Raw genomic sequence first — 22596 nt, forward strand, 5'->3', positions numbered from 1 at the left:
CATTCATTCATTCAAACAGACATTTATTATCAGGCACTGTGCTAGGTGTTAGGAGTAATAATAATGTACTACATTAAGCCTTGTCATGTATTAACTGGGTTAATCCTAATACTCCCCATTTAATAGTTGGAGATACTGACATACACAAAACTTAATAATTTGACCAAGCTCACACAGTAGTAATAAGTGGCAGAGCTAGGATTCAAATCAAGGGTAACCAGTCCCAGAGATTATCCTTGTAACCACTGTGCTGCACTACCCACAGCACAAAGTTGAGTAAGAGGAGTTTCCCTCCGCAAAGAGCTCACAGGCCACAGAGAAAGGTAGATACATAGACATAGAAGGTACTGTGACAAATGTGACACACCAATACTTACAATACGGAAGTTGTTTGCCTTGACCTACCCACTTTGTTTTTTCACATGTAACACTTAATCCTCAGAACAAATCTTCAAGGCGGGTATAATTATCTTGTATTTTTATGTAAGGAAACTGCCCCAGGGAGGTTAACTAATTTTCCAAATACTCCAAAGTGACTGAGCTGGGATTAGAAATCATGTTTGTGTAATTCTAAATCCTATTTTTGTTACCCTCTGTCACACTCCATTGCATAAACAGAATCCTTACTTTAAAATTCTCTAAAGTTCATTTCTATTGTTATACTTATTCTTTCCACAAAATTAAAATTTTATTTTTTTAAATGTTTTTATTTATCTTTGAGAGACAGAGCACGAGTGAGAGACGGGCAGAGAGACAGGAGACAGAATCTGAAGCAGGCTCCAGGCTCTGAGCTGTCAGCATAGAGCCTGTCGCAGGGCTGGAACTCACAAACTGCAAGATCATGACCTGAGCCAAAGTCGGATGGTTAACCAACTGAGCCACCCAGGTGCTCCCACAAAATTAAAATTTTAAAGTAAGAAAAAAAAAAAGTTTGCCCAAATTTGGCAACAGTGTAAGAGAGAACAAAATTATCATCCTTCATAACTTCTCAAAGAATTCACAAAGTAAAATAATGAGATTATCTAGAATCATTTGATCCTGAAGCCAAACAGTTGCTTTTAACCTTTGCTTTTTGCCTGCCAGGAATTGAATCCATACAGTCCCCAAAATTTGGATACTTGGATCAGAGAAATACATCAGAACCTAAGAATTAGGGGATGTCATAGTGATAATTCCCTTATTTTACAAAAAGGGGAATCAACAGCTATAAGTTTATATTCTTTGTTCAAAGTTGTACGATTAGTTAAGTAATTGAATTAAAAATAGAATTCAGGTCTTCTGCCTTTCTGTCTTATACTCATTACCCTGTAATCTCCAAACATATATGTAAATTTTCAAAAAATATATACATTTATAGGTAATAAAATATAGACAATAATTGAGTATGGGGAGTGTTATTCAGGAATCTGTATGTTTAAAATGTTTCAATGATGATGAAATATGATTCATTGATAATTCCCATTATACACATGAGAAGTTCTTTCAAAAATTGGTTTATTAGCATTATGTGTATGGGTAGAAATAAGGGGAAAGAGAGGGGAGGAAACGAAAAAGTAAAAACAAAGATAATGAGAAAGAGCAGTAATGGGTGAATGATGATGAGAAAGGGAGAGAGAATGAACACGAAAGAGAAGACGAGAACGAGTGGGTTTAGGAGGCAGAGCACATTCCAATGGGCAAAGGAAGTTTCCCTAGAAATTGGTCCCTATGTTCCATATGTATCTCCCATGACTCTGCTACATACTGCCTTTGTGTATCCTATTTATACCATCCTAATTACTCCACACAATCACTCCCTTCACACGCATACACACACACACATACACAAAACATACAAGTATTTCGAATGACAGACTTAAGAATATTTGACAATTCCTGCAAAGTGGATTTTAATGATATAGAAAAGACCCAAGAACCTTAACAATGTTGCTCCCATTCTATGGATGGTTTTCAGTGTTTGGTTAAAAAGAATTGAATTACATAAATTATTTTGCTTGAATTTGCTCATGAGGAAATATGCTGATAAAGTTGGACTTCAGGTAAATACAGGTCTATAAACTGTAGGTTTGTGCGAGGTTTGAACTTTCAAGATCAGCTTGAAGGATATATTCAGAAGAAGCCACCCTGTAGTTTTCAGAGTTTGGCTTTTGGGGTGGGTATTCCCAGAACATGAATCTAGACGAGTACATCGGAGAAATACCCACGTAAGTGTGCGACTTATAGATTTGTTTCTTTCCTGGTGTTTGCCATGGATCGTTTTCAACCTAGAGCATTTACATCCTATTAGAAATTGCTTTCTTACTGGTGGCTGATAGTCAAACTCTATTATACCTATTATTTTATGTATATAGAAATATATTTTTTGAAGTGATAAAATGCCAACTTAGAAATAACTGTAAACAGGGGCGCCTGGGTGGCGCAGTCGGTTAAGCGTCCGACTTCAGCCAGGTCACGATCTCGTGGTCCGTGAGTTCGAGCCCCGCGTCGGGCTCTGGGCTGGTGGCTCGGAGCCTGGAGCCTGTTTCTGATTCTGTGTCTCCCTCTCTCTCTGCCCCTCCCCCGTTCATGCTCTGTCTCTCTCTGTCCCAAAAATAAATAAAAACGTTGAAAAAAAATTAAAAAAAAAAGAAATAACTGTAAACAAAACAAAATAAACAGACTCCCATCTAGCAAAAACTTTTGCTCATGTATTAAAATAAGGGAATTGTTTCATCTTTCACTTTCAAAAAAAAGAAAAAGAGGAATAATAAAAATAGGCACAGTTGCTTACTGCAGACGCATTTTGATTTTCCATGAACAAAAGGGTAAAAGATCATTCATAGACCCTTAACACTAAAATTCCTTTCAATACTAAGATAAAAGTATGGGAGAATACATTTAAGTTAAATTGGGAAGCACACTTACTAAGTAAAAATAGCCTCATTAAGTAAAAATAGCCTTAGCACACTAGTCATTAATTGAAGTGTATGTCTAAGATTTAAAACAAAGGACAATTATGCCTCCTTCAATAGAAGAAATCATGTATTCCTTAAGTGCATGTTTAATAACACAGTTTTACTTGAACTGAGGAATTATATAAACCACAAAATTAAATCTGAACTTTATGCCATGGAAGTCCCTAGGTGAAAAGAACAGGTTTAATTCTTATACTTTTATGTTATTCTACTGAAGAGAAATGTTTTATTTAAAAATATGTTTTTTTAAAAAAAAATAAAATAAAAATATGTTTTCTGGGTGATTATCCATAGGTTTCTAATATTTAATGTTTGATACTTGATTTGAAGGATTTTTCCTTCAAATATCTTAGCTCCTCTTAAATTTCTTTTAGCTGGAGTTATTATTATTTTAAGCCTTTATTTTTCCTTTGCTATGACAAAACAGAAATAATCCAAGTAAACTCCATAGATGTAGGAAATAAAAATATTTAAATAAATATCTTAATATTCATATATGTATCTCTTAATAGTTCCATCATCTCGAAGTTATTCTTTGATGGTAAAGCTGCATCTATGTCAACCTATGAAAATTCATAAACTCCTATCTAACGGGGCCTTGACTTCTTCCTTCTTAGATACCCACCCTCCTTTATGTTTTCTTTGATGGTCTCCAGCTCACTGCACCCAACAGACCAAGAAGCGCCTTGTCCCTGAATCCTACGGTGCTAAGCAAATGCGGCTACTCTGTGCGAGACTCCTCTTTCCTTGATTTTCTCTAAAAAAAATCTGTCAAATTCAATTTTATCCTCAGATTCCATCAGGGTCAAGTCCTCTTAGAAGCCTTCCATGATACCCTAGGGTTGTATTTGGTGACATTATGATAACTCGTGTAGTACTTAATGATCGGTTTATCAAAGCACTTGCCACACTATTACAAACTATGTGTCTCTCTTGTCTTTCTGCTTTCCTTGAAGACCAGTATCCCAGGCTTTAAAACCTTGATGGTGTCATGGTAAGCCATAAGTAAATAGGTAAATAAATACATATATTAATGCAGATTTATTGAAGTGTTTCATTATTACTCTAGAAATGGCATACAAACTAGTACTTTATTTAACAGGCAACAACAATTGTTTTTTATACTCTGAATTATTTCAGATAAATGTTAATTAGCTTATAATAAAACATAAAGTACAGGATAGTAGCCTAAATCATAAACAAATGTGAAAGATGAGGTAAATGTAAAGTAAAGGTAAGGGCATAAAGTGGAGACTGAAATAAAAACTAATGTGATAATTATGAATTCAAATAACACTCATTTTTCTTCTGGTCCCACAATAGTACCTTATCCATTCCAATGCTGAATGCTGGGATATTCTCTTTATTTGAGGTAATATCTACATGTCTGTCATCTGCAATTTTTTATAGTCTTAAATCCAGGATGTCTGCCTAATTTCCAAGGTTTTGTTGAAAACTTACAAATACACCAAGAACACTGGCCATTTCCCTAGAAAGCCTCCTCTTCCTCCTCCCTCTCTCCCCAGTGGCCCCCTCATTTCAAGCTTTGATACAATTGTACTAAGTTATACTAATTGGTACATTCTTTCCCACATGTTTAGAGCTAGTTATATTGGAAGATAAAGTGCACATTTGCATAAATGAATATGTATAAGATGCAAAATAATGCACAAATATGTGCCTATGATTTATTGGATGAAAACTTAATGCACAGTACACCCAAAAATATCTTTACTGTTTGACCATAGGAATAATACTAAATTCTATTTTACTATAAATTGTGTGTGCAAAATAATTTCTGATAACAGATAAATAATCAATATAAAATGAGTGTCATGAGTGAAAATTGAAATAATTTCTAGGCTTCTTTTTACCTAAATCTGGTTGACTCTATATTTTTTTTTCTGGTTAATTAATACCTCCCTTTGTTCGTGTCTGTTCTGTTCTTGAAAATGAACACAGGTACTAAATATTTTAATCTCCTCAAACCTCAATATTCTTATCTGTAAAACAAATGGAATTAGTGTTTCCTCTCTTTGGGTGAAAGCACTATATAAATGTCAGATTATCTGTATTAAATCTACCTGAAAACTTTGGTTAAAAAATGGTATTGGAAGTAAATTCCTCAACATACTATTTACTTACTGTCTTGGGAGAAAAAAATATAATTGTTCCACAAATATAATATTTTCTTCTTTTGTCTAGTAGAATGACTCACTGGGAAAAACATTAATCACTTAAATTCATTCAATCAACTACTAGTTTCTGGAGTCCCTCCTATGGACCAGGTGCTGCTGTATGTGACAAGAACACATCATTTTACAAAGGAAAGGAGAATCCCTTACTGCACAGAGCTTACATTGTAAAGTAAGTACATACAGAGAGAGAGAGAGTGAGAGAGAGATTTTTTCAACTACCTACAGTGAGCCGAGCCAGACACCATAGATGTATATCATCTCATTTAATATTTACCCAAACCCTGATAATTATATAGTACTGCCCTAAAATACAGAATTGGAAACTGAGACTCAGAGGTAAATTGGTTTCTCAAGATCTGAAATCCCAGTAAGTTATACAGCAGGCATTAAAATAAGAAATATCTGAGTATAAGGCCTATATTTTCAAAACAGTTACTACTAACTGAAAGAATACACATAAATAATGGTTGTAGAACAAACAGCTTCTGTCACAAGATCAGAGAACCCTACCCCTTTTACGGATGGCTTTCATTTTGAAGGGTTAGGTCTTTCAGGCTCTCCTGATTTCTAATATCTGGGATTCTGCTTCTCCATAGAGATCTACATTACTTTATTAGTCTATGATACTTTCTAAATTTTCCAGATTTCTAGATTTAGCTTGCAATGAGTCAACATTGCTGATTTTCTACACTCTAGTCTCTCCTTTCCAAACCACATCTTCATAGGTTTCTGTTTTTCCCAATTAAGTTGAATCTATGAGCATTCTGGAACTCATTCATTCTTCTAGTTTTTAATTAACAATAAAAAATACGGGACTAGAGTCTTCTAGGCTGCTCCTAGGAATGGAATAAAGATGCAATTAAAACAAAGAATCTGTTCAACTCTAATCCACTAGTTCCCTCTGGCTTAGCTAATCAACCGGTTTAAAATTTTTTCTTGTTTTGTGTGTGTATGTGTTTTAATATCTCCAGGTCTGGTTATGATAAGGGTCATAATTCCTTTTTATTAGTTTAGGTTTTTTTAAATTTGACAAGAAATATGTATACATACATATATATGTATATACACACACACAAGGAAATTTATATATAGATAAATTTATATGTCAATACAAAAAAAAATAAACGAAAATACAGGTAAAGACAAGGAGAATAACCACCTACAAAATCTCCCTACCCAGAAACAAGCTTTTGCGTAGAATCTTAATATCCTAAAAATTTCTTCCTATCTATAGACTTTCTGTAAGTAATTCAAAATTTACTGATTTATTCAATTAATTGACTAATTCAATGTATAAAGTAAGTTAATTTTGCTAAACATTTCACTAAATTGTTGTTTAATCAAATTGAACAGAAGTCCGCATCAAAGTGCTATAGGTACAAAGTATGTGAGGTGTGGCAAATACGTTACTTATTGTATGTGTGTGATATATATAGTGTGATATATATGGTGATATACATATAGTAATATATACACAGTAAATGTGGCAGACATTTTAGATAAATAGTAAAATATGAAACATTTCTAACTTGAAGAGAACCTAAATCCCTTTCTCAAATTAACTTACCACATAACTGAATCTACCAGAGCTTATGAAAATTTATTACATTTCATCTTGAGCCCCATTTGGGAAAAGGGACAAAGTTTCTCTTCAAATTATAACTCACAAAGCTACTGCAATTCTATATGCACATCATATTGATTAATAACAGTGAAAAGAAGCGCTGCCTTCAACCTGGCACGATTCTATCTTCAGGGAATCCTCAGGTTATCAGGAGATGTGCGGTTTCGTGCTGGTAACATAGACCACTGTGCTCAATTTGGGGATTTGACAAACTAAAGTTTATTCAGTAGGCTTTGGCTAATTTCCTTTGGGAAATCATCTCAGTAAAATCCATAGATAGTGCTCAAATTTTGACTTTTAAAGGGACAAATTCACAAAATTAACACTTTCCAAACCTCTTCATAACCAGAAACATATGTGGGTATACCCTGACAGACCTATACGACTTAGAACTCGCTGGTATATGTGTGACATAACTGTTCCAAAGTAAGGCAAAACTTAGGTCTTGAACAGAAGTCTGAACACAACTCATCTCTTACATAAACTCTTGGTCCCACAGATGTACATCGAATTGATCAATCAGTATTAAACACAATTTTTCATAGCACATTTAGGAAAAAGGTAAGCTCTCAAAGGTATAATTTAGAAAGGAACAGAAGACAAAACTGATTGTTGAAAATCATTAAAAAGTCTTTTGGGTCCATTTTTAAAAAAGATATGAGCTATGTTAATATTATGTTGGCACCAATATTTCCATTTATGACCGTACTTTAACTGAAATTAATTCTTTAAGAAGATAGTCTGTAGTTATAACTTAAAAAACACCTCCTTAACTTTTTTTTCCTACTGTCTTCTTTTCATTCCCGTTCTCCTTCTAAAATTTAATTAACGGTGATTAACAAAGTCTTCTTTCCTACCTATTATAACGGCAGCAAGCAAACCTCTGCCCTTCGCTGCAGAGGGAGAAATTCTTCGGTGTCTATTCTTCCGTATCTGCACCCCACAAACCTACTGAAGCATTCTTTTTGGCTGATGGAACATCTCTAAGCCTCTGCTTCAAACTTTCTTGCTCCTGTCCCGTATTGAAAAACAATTCTCCATAAGTTACTTGTGTTTCTGCACATCTTGGAAGCAGAGACAATGAATGCTTTTGTTCTTGAGTATCTTTTCAAGAATGCTTGTACAGTGAACAATTGTGAAAGACAAAGTAGTTCTCCCTATGGAGCAAACAGCAGGTTTGTTTACAGTCCAGGATAATAAAGATAATTTCTCCCTCTGCAGCAAAGGGCAGAGGTTTGCCTGCTGCTGTTATAAAAAAATCAAGTTTCCTAAGCTCAGGGAGCTTCAGCTATGACGTAAACCCACTGCGTGTGTACGTGTCACCTGGCCGTCATCATATCACCCTGTAGTAACTGGAGCATGGGGAACTAATGCAAAAAATGACAATACTCTGGCTACTGTTATTACTGTGAGTAATAAACTGCCCTTTGTTTTCTGCCAGCGTCCGTGAAATTGTGGCCGATTTTTCACAGTTCTTGACATCTTGTTTCCTCAGTTTCTGTCCTTCTGCTTGATAAGATCTTCTCCACCCAGATCCCTTAGATGATGACTCATTTGTTTGGTATATCTTTCTTTCAATTCAGTTTCTCTCCACATTTCTGCCGCCTTAGTTGACCTTTCTGTCTAAGGTTCCCACTTCTCCAGGAAAAAAGAAGATCTGATTTAATGATAAGTGAGAATAAATTAAAGGCAGAGGGATAAAAAGGATGAAAGAGAAAGTACGAATACAAAGGAAAGTGTAGGTTATACATGGACTATGGGCCCATGAGAACCCGTACGACAGCTGGGTTTTCAATTCTACTCCAATTTGAGACATCACTGTAGAGACCGATTATGTCTGGGGGCTGAGGAGCTGCATTACTGGGTGGGGTGCCCGTTCAGATAAATACAGTTAATGATAAAATAATCATTATTTCTTCTTTCAGAGAGTTCCAGAGGAATGAGCAGTAGCTCTACACGTAGAAATTTACTAAATGTAGATTTCCAAGTCATGTACCTCACAGATTTTGATTCAGCTGAGTTGAGTGGGGGCCCCGAATTTTTCATTTTCAGTGAGTTTTTTGGTGAATCTGCTAAAGTTTGTCTACAGAACATTGTTTGAGAAACTCTGCCCCAGACACTGCCTCTTGATCTGGTATTACGCCTATTTTCTCAGTCTCAAAGAGATAGTTCAACCTCAAATATATAGATTAGTCAGTGACAAATGTTAGTTGATGGCAGTGATTTGCCCTGGCAGACACTCAATTGCCAGGTGTGTTTTGATAGTTATTTTTTGGCTCATGAAATTGAAAGATTCACATTAATATGAAAAAAAAAACCTGCTTAAAGTGTTTTAGATTATATTTGGAATGATTCCTTCTTTTAATGAGGTATACATTATTAGCAATGGCTATATCCAGAAGAGTGTATACATAGAATAAAAAAAAAAAAAAAAGGAAGCTGTAACTTATCAATACCTTTGGTAAATACTATTATCCCAAAATTATTCTATTTGAGTAATTTAAATAATGTAAAAATTTTTGAAGGACTAAGGGGGTATTTTAGAAACGTACAGGCTATTTCAGTTATTACTATTGAGATCATAAGATATAAAATAGGATATTAGTGAAAAATATCTTAATCATTGTTTGAGATGCATTTAGAGAGGGTGAACCATGGCATTGGTAGCTCTGCAGGTATTTCTTAATATTCTAACTTCCTACTAATGATACACTCGGGAACATTCTTTATTCATTTTCTCAATATTTTTCAAACGAAATAGAATTAAACAACCCAAGTAATCGAAGTATCACAGCACTAGCTCTTCTCTTTGAGTACAGACCAACATACTTAATTTCCATTGGGTTTGATTGGGAGTTTCATGCTTCAATTTAACCAGAATACACCCAGGTGAAGCTCACGAGAAAGAAGAAAATGCCATGTGGGATTACTTGGGACAACTAATGTTACATAAAACAATTTGGTCAATCTTCTAACATGTCCACAGTTTCACTGTCAATAGGTGCTCTTTATCAATAACAGCACCTCTTAAAAAAACAGCGACATAAATTTCAGACAGTGTATTTCAGATGTTTATCTTGAAAGTTATGCTGATAAAAGATGACAGGACTTACAGTTTACGACAACTTTTACTTTTTTCACGTCTGGGAATGACACATCATTTTCCGCACTGCATTCGTATTCTCCAGCCTGGTCCCTTGTAATTCCATAAATGTCCAAATATTGTCCATTTTCAAATGGTTTTGCTACAAGAAAAAAAGTACAGCATGTTTAATTATAGCCGCCTGAGGCTTCATTCAAATAAAATAACAATCTCATGTCTTCCTATTAGATACTGCTGACAAAACAATCCCAAGTGAAACTGGGGAATTATTAAACCCTTTGTTCTCCTATGTTCAGAGGAAAAGTCAGAGAAAAAAACAGAAACTGAACAAGGGATACTATAACAACTGTTTCCCCAGAACAGGATATACATGTGTTCTTTTTAATTGATTGTGGTCTCCTAACCTCGTCACACATCAAATAGAGCTCTGCACATTTCTGTAATTGAGTTCAACAACCTTCTAGCAGTGTAGATGAAATTCACTAATATGGCTTGGTACATATTGACTTTTATACAGTGTAAGCTAGCAACTTGACACTTAACCTAACTAAATGTTGCTTTTCTTTTGGGGAAATTTCATAGTCATTCCCAAGGTTTCAAGCCAGATGGCTTGATAAGAGTATAGAAATACCTTAAACCATTGCCACATTTCAGTTTCCCAAAATTACTATTTTTTTTACGAGAGGCACACTGCATATGCTATATATAACTGATATGATAAACCTCAGAAACAAGATATGATTCTCAAACTAAGGGTTAGGTAGTTATAAAAACTAAATTAGCTTTATTTTTTAATATTCTAGGAAAAACATTCTTATTTGACTAAAAATAGCACTAGAGTAAAAATATAAAAACATAATCACAGATAAAAAAATATGCAAATGAATGAAATTTGAAAAAAAATACTCTTTTTTGAAATAATAGAATTTGTATTTGTTTGAAAGCAGAGACTCCTTGGGGCGCCTGGGTGGCGCAGTCGGTTAAGCGTCCGACTTCAGCCAGGTCACGATCTCGCGGTCCGTGAGTTCGAGCCCCACGTCAGGCTCTGGGCTGATGGCTCGGAGCCTGGAGCCTGTTTCCGATTCTGTGTCTCCCTCTCTCTCTGCCCCTCCCCCGTTCATGCTCTGTCTCTCTCTGTCCCAAAAATAAATAAAAAACGTTGAAAAAAAAAATTAAAAAAAAAAAAAAAAGCAGAGACTCCTCAGGCAGGAAGGATCCTGATTATCAGAGATATGGCAGGGGAAGAATGGGCCTCTGTGAATTTCCAGAGGGGGGTCTCTTCTCCCTCCTTACACAGGTCTTGAAAAATCACATTTTACTGCATACCAAAGAGAATTGGAAAATCCCATTAAATGGTCTGTTTTGAAAAGTCAACCTTATTTTTGTTTCCATCTTACTCTCTTGCCAAAACTACTATAAAGCTGTAGAAGTTAGAAAACTAGTAAGAAGATTCAGTTTTATAGGAATAAAGTATTCTGAAACTTAGGTATGGTGCTCCAAATCAAAAATCTTTATCAATTAACAAAAATGTTTTTCCTGTGGGCTCCCTTCTCTGGGCCTGTATTAGTCACTAAACTGCTTGCCGTCAGGTAAATATGACTTGGTTAATTGAAACCTGTACTATTTAGAATACATATGATTAAGTAATCTCTCCATTTATCTGGCTGACCCTAAGTTGTACACAGGGAAGAGTTATACTTCTAAGATGATAGTTGGCTGATATGCTATTTCAGGTATGCCGAGGTGAGTTTACAAAAGCAGCATGTGTCTTCAAATCCATATTCTTAAAATCTGATTTTATAAGTATCTTTTTAAAAATTTTTTTTAACATTTATTTTTGAGAAAGAGAGAGACAGAGCATGAATGGGGGAGGGTCAGAGAGAGAGGAAGACAGAATCTGAAACAGGCTCCAGGCTCTGAGCAGTCAGCACAGAGCCCGACGCGGGGCTCGAACCCACAGACAGTGAGATTGTGACCTGAGCCGAAGTCAGACGCTTAACCGACTGAGCCACCGAGGCGCCCCTTTTATAAGTATTTTTTAGCTCAACCTAATGCCCTTGTATGACTCCATCCACTAATATAATATTTTCTATTCCTTCCTTTTTATCTTATTTTCACCCTTACAATGAAGAGAATCTAGGTTTAAATGTGTCTATAAAAACTATTGAAACATAGGGAGGACAAAATCCTTATTCACATTCAAGAATTTTTTTTCTTTTTTTAAAATCTTTTTTAGTCTTTATTTTTGAGAGACAGAGAGGGAGAGGGAGGGAGACAGTGTGAGTGGGGGAGGGGCAGAGAGAGAGGGAGACACAGAATCTGAAGCAGGCTCCAGGCTCTGAGCTGTCAGCACAGAGCCTGACGCGGGGCCTGAACTCACGAACTGCAAGATCATGACCTGAGCTGAAGTCAGACAGTTAACCGATTGAGCCACCCAGGCGCCCACATTCAAGAATTTTTAAAGTATAACTTGAATTATAAAGTAAGGGATATTAAATGAAAATTAAAGTATGGGTAAAATTGATATATTATACCATAATTAAATAACTTAGTTGGCCAGTAAAAAATGAAGACAATCATGTATAAAAAGGTAAAAAAAAAAAATTGTGAAACTTTTTAGAAACAAATTTAAAAGGGTCTAACTTATTTTCAATATTAAAGTGTTACATGAATATTCCTATTTCACATCTATTGACTGTTCATCCCTGGGATATATATCTATAGTCAGTGGTTTGAAAACATCATTGAAAGATAGCTTTCAACTTTGAATTTCTGATAGGGATCACAGGCTGGGATAGGTCCTTCTAGCCTGCTGTCTCCTTAGACGTTTCATCTTTCTGCTGCCAGGATACTTTATCTTCCAATTCACCCTGATAACTTCTCATCTTTCAGGTCTCTGAATAAGCAATATTTCCTCATAGAAATCTTTCCTGATTTAGTCACTACTCAATCTAATAGTTCCATGTTACATACTTTCAAAAATAAAACAAAAAATCCTGCACTAATATTATGTGGCAAATACATGCTTGCTATTGTTTACTTAATTATTAGGAACTCTTAAATTAATTCTGTTTTTGTTATATTATAAGTTCTGTGATATAAAAGGCTACATCTTATTCCATGTTTAATATGGGCTTTGTGACATTTGTTGACTATATCATTAATGAAAGATAACATGATAGAAAGTCCATAAAATATAACATTTCATTTTCTCTACCTTCTCCAGCAGATTAATTTTCTTACTCCAATAATTATTAACCATGACACCAGCAATAAAAATAATAATATTTACCTGTTATTGACTCTTTATTATGTGTACAGTACCATGATAAATGCTTTTCATTATGAATTCCTCAGTTAACCTTAGATACGTGTATCAGGTAGATTCTGTTATGTGGAATAAAACTCTATGTGGTTAAAGACGTTAAATATCTTGTTAATGGACCTAGTGACAGATATGAAATTCAGAATTCCAAAACCTACGTGCCTGATCTGTATCCCACTGAAATGCTGCATTAATTTTTTCATTTGTAAATGGTAATAATGAAAATGCTTAGTGTAAGAACTAAATTAGGGCATATGTGTGTTGTCCTTCCTCTTAGAACTATAAAGCACTATCTGGATGCTAATTTAATTTTTGAATCATTAATTTTCCTTGTATTACTTTTCCGTAGCTGCCATAACAAAAGACCACAAATTTACTTGTTTAAAACCATATGAGTTTATTATTTTCTGTAGAGTAGAAGTCAGGCACAGGTCTATAGTAATTGGAATAAAGGATCTTCCAAAAACATTCATGTCCTCAGCATTTGGGTCTGTGACTCTACTGGGTTTCATGCACAAAGGGACTTTGAAAATGTGTTAAGTACCTTGAGATAAAGAGACTATAATGGATGGCTAAGTCTAATCACATGAGTCTTTAAGTGTAGCAGGTGGAAGGGTGGGTCAGTGAGATGTGACATGAGAGGACACTAGTGCTGACTTTGAAGATGGAGAAAGTGGAACATGAGCAAAGGAAAACTCTGTCCTCTGGAAACTGGAAATGGCTCTCAGCTGACAGCAAAAAATTGATTCTCTAGAGCTGAAAAAAAAAAAAAACACATCCCGTCAATACTTTGCTTTTAATCCAGTGAGATCCAGATTTCTGAACCATAAAGGTATAAAAGAGAAGTGTTTTAAGCCACTAATTTTGTAGTGATTTGTTATAGCAACAGTATAAAACTCAAATAGGGTCTCCTTGGACTAAAATCAAAGTGTCAGCAGTGCAGGATCCCTTTCTGGAGGCTCGTTTGCTCATTCAGGTTGTTGGGAGAATTAAGTTTCTTGCTTATGGTACTGAGATTCTCATTTCCTTGGTGGAGGGCTATTCCTAGCTTCAAGGGGCGGGATCCCTCATTCCTTGGCTCATAGCCCCTTCCAAGCCAGCATATGGTGGGTCAAGTCTTCTTCCATTTTGAATGCCCACTGCTTCTTCTCCAGTTGCATCTCTCTGAACAGCTCTTCTGCCTTCCTCTTCTAGTTTTAAGGACTCATGTGATTAAACTGAGTCCATCTGCCCAATCCAAGATAATCTTCTCATCTCTAGTTCTTAACTTCAATCACATCTGCAAAGTCTCTTTACTATGTACGGTAATGTAGTCACGGGTTCCAGGGATTGGGACATGGACATCTCTGGGGGCCTTTATTCCGCCTACCACACTTCTTCATTAGACTCTGCAATTATTTTGCACATACAAATTGTGATTTGCCTATAATTTCCAAAGATAGCGGGAAAAGAAAATGTATGGTCAAATTGATAAAGTTGCTGAGCTCATTACTACCTCTGAAAAATATGAGTGAAGTTCAGAAAAATAAACTTAATTAAGACATTCCTTTGGAAGCAAATAATTTTCAGGAGAATGTACTGCAAATCTAACAGGGAATGTGATTCAGGGGTGTTGTTAGAGCACAAAAGTAGTGGGGTTTGAAGAAGCAATGAGAGGAGGGTGTATGGGCAGATAAATTATAGAAGCTGCCTACTGAAATGACTGCAACAGAGGTTTCAGAAGCAAACAAAACCCCGGAAATAAAAACTCAGCGTTTTGATTTGTTTTGTTGCATATTTATGCATATTTAGTACCAGACAGTACTAAAGGAAAGTTCTTAAGTCAGCTCACAATAGTTTCCTTCCTTCCTGCCTGGCTTCTCTCCTTCCATTCAAATGACATTATTTGTGCCAAGATCACTGACCAGTGGACAAAACTGTTTCCATTTCAAAGAGCTTATCATTTATTATGGAAACAAAAGTATAAGCAGGCAATTTCAGTAAAGTAATAATAGTAAATATATTTGAAGTAAATATAGATGCTATGCTGTTATAATTGTGCTGTTAAAGCTTCAAGAAAAAATTGGAAAAATTTGGTCAGGTGAAAATAATTGTAGTGCTACAGGTAAAAATGTAACAAATTTGAATATTTTAATATTTTTTTACATTTATTTATTTTTGAGAAACAGAGTGAGACAAAGCATGAGTGGGGGAGGGGGCAGAGAGAGAAGGAGACACAGAATCTGAAGCAGGCCCCAGGCTCTGAGCAAGCGTTCAGCACAGAGCCTGATGTGGGGCTAGAACCCACGAACTGCGAGATCATAACCTGAGCTGAAGTTGGACGCTCAATTGACTGAGCCACCCAGGTGTCCCACAAATTTGAATATTTTAAAATATTGTATTAAAAAATAACTCTGGAATTCTGCTTCCACGTACATTTAGGAACAAAAATCAGACCTACCTTCTTGCCATAAACCACTAGAGAAATGGGTAAAATACATAAAACATCTTTCAGACATTAGACAATAGGCGTCACAAGACTGATCCCAGAAGCAAATAAGGTGAGCCCCAAATTGATCTCCATAACTTGTATACATAGGCAATTTTCAGACCCTAGACTTAAGAGAACTTTTTGAAAACCAGAGCCTAGTAATATTGAGTTGAGTGAAGAAAGACTGAAATTCCAGCAGGCCACAGGAGCTGGATCTAGTGGTAAAGAGTTCTGAAGAGAAGTAACATATAGGGACAAAAAAACACAACACAACACAACAACAACAACAAAACACTAGAGAAATCAACATGTGCTTCCTTGTCTTTACTTCAGACTAGGCTGTACATGCACGGGAGAAATCTCAAAACATTTGAAAAAAATAACTGGAGATTTTGGAAGTCGTGGGAATAATAAAGAGTGAAAATCAGTTAAATTAAAAATGGACAATTAATAGAGAGAATTAATGAAACCAAAAGCTACTCTTTCAAAAAAAATTCATTGAAATGTACAAAACTTAGACTGATAAAGAATAAAAAGAAAGACAACACAAATTTCAAGTTTCAGAGATGAAAAAGAGAACACTGCTATGGTTATAAGAATGACTGAATGGCCACTAAGCAAATATGAAGAAAAACTACCTACCATTTAACTCAACAATTTCAATTAAATGGGCAAATTCCTTGAAAGGCACAAAAATTGAAACTGATTTAGAAGAAATAGTAAATCTGAATATTCAATATATATCCAATAATAAGAAATTGAATTTGCAATTTATAAAATTACCAACAAAGAAAACTAAAGGGTCATGTTTATTAAGGCTGTGAGAAAGAGGGGCACCTGGTGGTTCAGTCAGTTGAACGTTGGAACTGTTGATTTTGGCTCAGGTCATGATCTCAAAGTTTTGACATGGAGCCTTGCATGGGGCTCCCTGCTGAGCATGGAGCCTCCTTCGGATTCTCTCTCTCTCTCTCTCTCTCTCTCTGTGTCTCTCTCTCTTCCCCCTCTCCCCCTCCCCACTTGCATTGTCTCTGTCTCACTCAAAATAAATAAATAAACATTAAAAAAATTTTAAGAAAGAATACCATATATACAAATTCTTTCTGAAATGGAGGAGGAGGAAATCTCCCAATTCATTTTATGAGGCTAGCATTACCCTTAATATCTAAACTAAAGATGTCAAAAGAAAGAAAAAAAAAACCCTCATAAGCATAGACACAAAGATACTTTATCAAATATTGAGTAAACAAATCCAGTAATATTTAAAAATGATAAAACATCACAACCAAATATGGTTCATCCCAGGATTGAAAGGCTGGTTGTACAACTGAAAAAAAATTAAACGAAGTAATTCACCATATTAAGAACAACAACAAAAATATGAGTATCTCTAGATGCAGATAAATCATTGAAAAAATCAGTATTCATTTATGAAATAAAACGTTTCTGGAAACTGAGAATTGAATGATACTTTCTCAACCTAACAAAAACTTCTGTGAAAACCCTACGTCTGACCTCATATTTTATGATATAAGGGTAAATAGTTTCCCATCCAAAATGAGAGGCAAGGCAAGATTGTCCACTCTGATCCATATCTCACGTCTTTATAGAGAAAGTAACTCAACAATCACCATTGCCCTAAATGTGAATCACAAAACTATAAATATTCTAGAAAAAAACAAAGGAGAGAATCTTGGGCTAAGCGTACTTAGATATGATACTAATAGCACAAGCCATATAAGAAGGTGTTGATAAACTGAATTTCATCAAAAGTAAACAATGTTTGCTGTGCAAAAAACACCATTAATTAATTGAAACCCACATAATGGGTGAAAACACTGTAAATTACATATTAGAGAACTTGTATCCAAAATATACAGGGACTCTCCAAACTCAGTAAAAACATACAATCTAATAAAGAAATGGACAAAAAATTTAAACAGATACATTATTGAATAAAAATACTTAGATAGTAAATAGGTATGTCAAAAGATAACGAACATTATTAGTCATTAAGAATGTTAGGAAAAGTGGAGCACCTGGGTGGCTCAGTCCGTTAAGCCTCAGACTTCAGCTCAGGACGTGATCTCAGGGTCTGTGAGTTCAAGCCCACCTGTTGGGCTCTGTACTGATAGCTCAGAGCCTAGAGCCTGCTTCAGATTCTGCGTCTCCCTCTCTCTCTGCCCCTCCCCAACTCAAACACTGTTTCTCTCTCTCTCAAAAACAAATAAACATTTAAAAATTAAAAAAAAAAGAATGTTAGGAAAAAAATCAAAATGACATTTTGCTATATATGTATTAGAATGGCTTCAAACAAACAAACACTGATTAGTGCTGACAGGAAGCAGGGTACCTGGAGCTCTCCTATATTGCTGGTGGGATTGTAAAATAATATAGTCCTTTTGGAAAACAGTTTACCTATTTTGCATAAAATTAAACATGCATTTTACTATGTTACTTAGCAATCTCAATCCTAAAAAAATGCAAACTTATGTTTACACAAAAACTTGCACACAAATGTTTATATTAGTTTTACCAACAATTACTAAAAAGTGAAAACAACCCAAAAGTCACTTTAACCAGTGAATGAGTAAACAAACTGAGGAACATCCATATAGTGCAATACCATTTGCCAATCAAATTATTCATATATACATAACATGGATGGATCTCAAACACATTTTACCAAATGAAAGACACTAGGGTCAGGTGGTTACATGTATGGTTTCATGTATAAGACATTCTAGAAACAACAAAGCTGTAAAGGCAAAGAACAGATCAGTTTTTGGCAGGGTTCGGAGAGGGGAGGGTGGTTGACTACAGGAGTTTGGAATTTCTTAGTCATGAAACTGCTCTGCATCTTGACTGTGGGTATGGCTATATGAAGATGCATTTGTCAAAACCCATAGAATTTTTGTACTGCAAGAAGTGATTATTTTATGTAAATTTAAAGACAAAAGCATATTGATATTCTACTACACATCCACTAAAATGGTCCAATTAAAAAGATTTGCAATCCCAAACATTTGTGAGCAGGTAGAGCATATAACACAGCTCTCTCTTAGGAACTCACATCAAAATCCCTCTTTTCCAGTCCTTTCAGTCCTACAGAGAAGGAGAGAGTTCTACGAATATTCTAATTTGGTTCTTGGTTAATCACATTTTAGAAGTTCCATAGAGGTGATGTGAATTACACCTCATTTTGCTATCTGTTGCCTTAGGATTTCAGCTGAAGGTTCCATTTTAGCATCTTATTATATTAGCTTTGTGACCTAGGGCTTTCTGTGAATAATATACTCTCTACTCTAAGGTCTGGCCAGAGAATAGAACTTTGACTTCTTTGGTGTTTAATTATTATTACAAGTTCACATACAGAAGTAGTATTCATAAAAGATTACCTGAAGGAAATCCATTCATTTCTTTAGCTATTTAAAAATTTTCTTTTCAGAGTAAGTTGGTATATTAAAAAAACTGTACACTCTCACTACTTTATTTTGATTCCTATTGAATTTCCTTTACAAGAACTTGCTTTGGTGTTACTGCACCCATCCTCATTGACGGACATTATAAGAAAGGCCATAAGAAACTTCCTATTACGTTTTTATCAGAAAAGTTACTGAGGCCCTGCTGCTATAATCAATGTATTGACTTTCTGAGTACCCATGAGAGAAAGTCTTTGTGCCTCTTAGTACCAGGAAAGGCTCTGCTTCTGACATCCTAATTTGCTTTGATATTATGATCCATGATCTTATAAACTGTTTCTCTTTTTTTCAAGGAAGCTAGGAAATTTCAAGCCAAGATAAAGGAAAATATACTTTTGATGTCTCTATGTCTAATGGTGTTTTGAGGATCATTACATAATATGTAGGCAGATCAGGATATCCAAAGCGATTTGGAAAATAGCTATATTACATATAATGGAACAGAACTGTGTTAAAATCAAATAGATTAGATGATTTCCTATGGGATATTACCATATCTTACTTTGTGTACAAGCAGAAATGTTTGCCCAGCATTCAGAAAACAAAGAAGCATGGTGTCTAATAGGAAGGCTATAATAATTAGAACACCACTTAGAGATCATCAAAGAGCACTTAAGTGACTAATCATGGTGATGCTTCTCAAAGTCATTTTGCATTTTGAGGAAGTAGACATATACCCATACCTATTGCAAAATGTGTTCATATGGATGGTCTTATAAAAAAAGAAGAAAGAAAAAAAAGATTTTATGACAGAAATAGAGAGGGAAGTAATTAAGAATGTGGGCTTTGGAGTAGTAAATGCACTAGGTTTAGTGTGATCTGGGTCAACATTTTTAACCTTTCTCGGGGTCAGTTTTGTCATATGAACAAAGAAAACAATATCAGCTTCATAACACTATTATGAGCACTGAATGCAAAAATATGTATAAAGCCCTGTGCAAAATCCTAATAAAGTTAAAATGAACATTTTTATTGATAAAATTAATGAAAATAAAACTGAAAATACGATGTATTGTTCAATGCCTATAGTGTTTGTATTGAAGAAGTAAAAATTATGTTGTCAAATCTCGTAACATAACTTGATTTTGTTAAACCAAACCCTACAGAGCCTGAAATGCACTTTAATAGTTTAAAGTAAAAGAAAGAACTCATATGCCTATCCCTATCAGGAAGGGATCTTATTCATTCAGTAGAGCACTAACAAAGGCTTTCTAACTGCCATCACACCATTTGGATTAGGTGACTATTTTTCTGGCCTCTCTATATTTGGCAGTTTGAGATGCATTTTCCCTGGAAAATAGTGATTCAATCTGCAATGGCAAGTTTAGTCATTGTTTTTCATTTCTGCATTTAAACGGGGTAAGGGGGTGGGGTGGGGAAGTGAGAGAACAAAATTTACATTATCCTGGGGAAGAATTACCCTTCTATCTCCTTTCCAGCCTCACCCTTAACACACATACTTTCTTCCAGAGGGGTAATTACAAAAAGGGAGTGCTTGCAAAAGGAACGGGCTGTTGTTGTTTACAGGTTGTTTGTAGCTAGGCTCTGTTCTGACCAGCTTGAATCCATTACTTGCTATGTATTATTTACGTCTCTATGAACGGAGCCATATGTTACTGGCCTACGCCATGTGAAACCTCTATTATGTTCCATTTGAAAGTATTGTAACTTACCTGAATGAACTCGTCAACATATGCTATAGTCTAATAAAACTGTCTTCTCCAAGTGACAATAGCTGCAGTTACAGAAGATTCAACTGGGTATCAGGAAATACTGCTTACGCTTCCACTGTGCCTGTAACTCACTGTATGGCTGTATATGTCCTTCAACATATTTGTTCCTTAGTTTTGCATCGTGCAAAATAGAAATTGTTTTGTTCCTAGTATTACTCTTATTGAGTCAACTCCAGTTATGGACACTGTTTTGTCATCTGAAACAGCCCAGTGCCTATGTAGATCTGTAGAGCTAATCCTAATTATGTGCCATCACTCTATTATATTTTAAAATACATCATCACTCATATATTTAATATACATATAAAACTTAAAAAATATACATTTTAATATTTTCATCAAGGACAAAGATTTAATCTACCACTACTTTTTAAAGCTGCACTTCATATCAAATAGTACTTTGTTCCAGAAAAAAAAAAAATCTTCAATAAATGCCTTTTGACTAACATCGTTGCATACTATGGGCTGAATTGTGTAATCCCAAAGAGTCATACATATGTTCTGTATGACCCCAAAGAGTCATACATATGCTTCAGGATGTGATCACATTTGCAGATAGGGTCGTTAAAGCAGAAAGTAAGTTAAAGTGGGGGGGGGGGCTTAATCCAATATGACTGGTATTTTATAAAATGAAGAAATTTGGATATAGGCACGCACAGAGGGAAGATGCTGTGAAGCCACCAGCGAGAAGATGGCCCTCTACCAGCCAAGGAGAGAGGCTGGGAACAGACCCTTCTTCGAAGCCTCAGAACCTTCGGAAGGAACCACCTGTCAGCACCTTGACTGGGGACTGTGAGCCTCTAGACCTGTGAGAGTATATATTTCTGTTGCTTGCGCCATATAGTCTGAGGTACTGTATTATGGTAGCCCTAGCAATCTAGTACAGATGGTATACGAAGACAGAAACGGCAGATCTTGTCTGTGCAGGGACACTAACTATATTTAAAATGCTTGAAATTTGACATATGGCCTCTTATTATTGGTTGACTTTTCATTCCAACTTTAACAAATTCTAAATGTTCATTTCTGTTATTTATACAACACATAAGGTATCACAGGGTATATATAAGACCTGTCACTAAAAAAAAAAAAAAATACATTCTATTATTTTTGTTAAAAAAAAAAAAACAAAGGAAAAAAAAAACAGTTGTGGCATGTGAAAAAAAAAATCAAAGCACTAATCCTTTCATTATTTCTTTTCTGTCCCCTTTATATGCTTCTCTCTGTCTATTCTTATATTCCATCCTCTTCCCAGTAAACTAGGTATCTCTTTCTGTATGCCTAAGAGTAGGCCTATTTGTACCAATCCCTTGATCTCTCTTACAGGACTTCAGGAAAAAAAAATCCGTAAGATTTTCTGTTACGAGCAAAAAAATACTTCTTACCTCATATTTGAGATTGGTGCTGGGAAAAGGGATAAAGTAAGAATTTGTGTTACAAGGTACTTTAGAAAAGAGTTTGAGATAGTAAAATTGTGCCACCGTCTGGGGAAAGAGTTCTAAAATGCTTCATAGTTTTGCCCCAAACACATTACACCTTTGCTTTCTGCAAAAGTATCATTTGGGCCAGACTTTCTTGAAATGAACCAACATGATGACACATAAGCCTTAATGAGAGGTTTTGTTCTTAACTCCCTACTCTCCCTATAGCCATGAACTTAGAAAATTAAGGAATTCAAAAGTTCTGGCTTATTAGTACATATAAATGTTC

At 35.2% G+C, this 22596-nt stretch overlaps 1 protein-coding gene across 3 annotated transcripts in view; it reads right to left on the reverse strand.

The window, feature by feature from the left end:
• Positions 1 to 22596, reverse strand: part of NEGR1 (neuronal growth regulator 1) — an 865642-nt gene that overhangs the window by 269685 nt on the left and 573361 nt on the right. For all 3 annotated transcript variants that reach the window (XM_040470638.1, XM_040470639.1, XM_040470640.1), the window contains exon 4: positions 9890 to 10021. In XM_040470638.1, coding sequence (XP_040326572.1) covers positions 9890 to 10021 — 132 coding nt within the window. The remainder of the gene's footprint in view (positions 1 to 9889; positions 10022 to 22596) is intronic.

This window comes from Herpailurus yagouaroundi, unplaced genomic scaffold, assembly GCF_014898765.1.
Source record: "Herpailurus yagouaroundi ecotype Mexico unplaced genomic scaffold, PumYag 77, whole genome shotgun sequence".
NCBI lineage: Eukaryota > Metazoa > Chordata > Mammalia > Carnivora > Felidae > Herpailurus > Herpailurus yagouaroundi.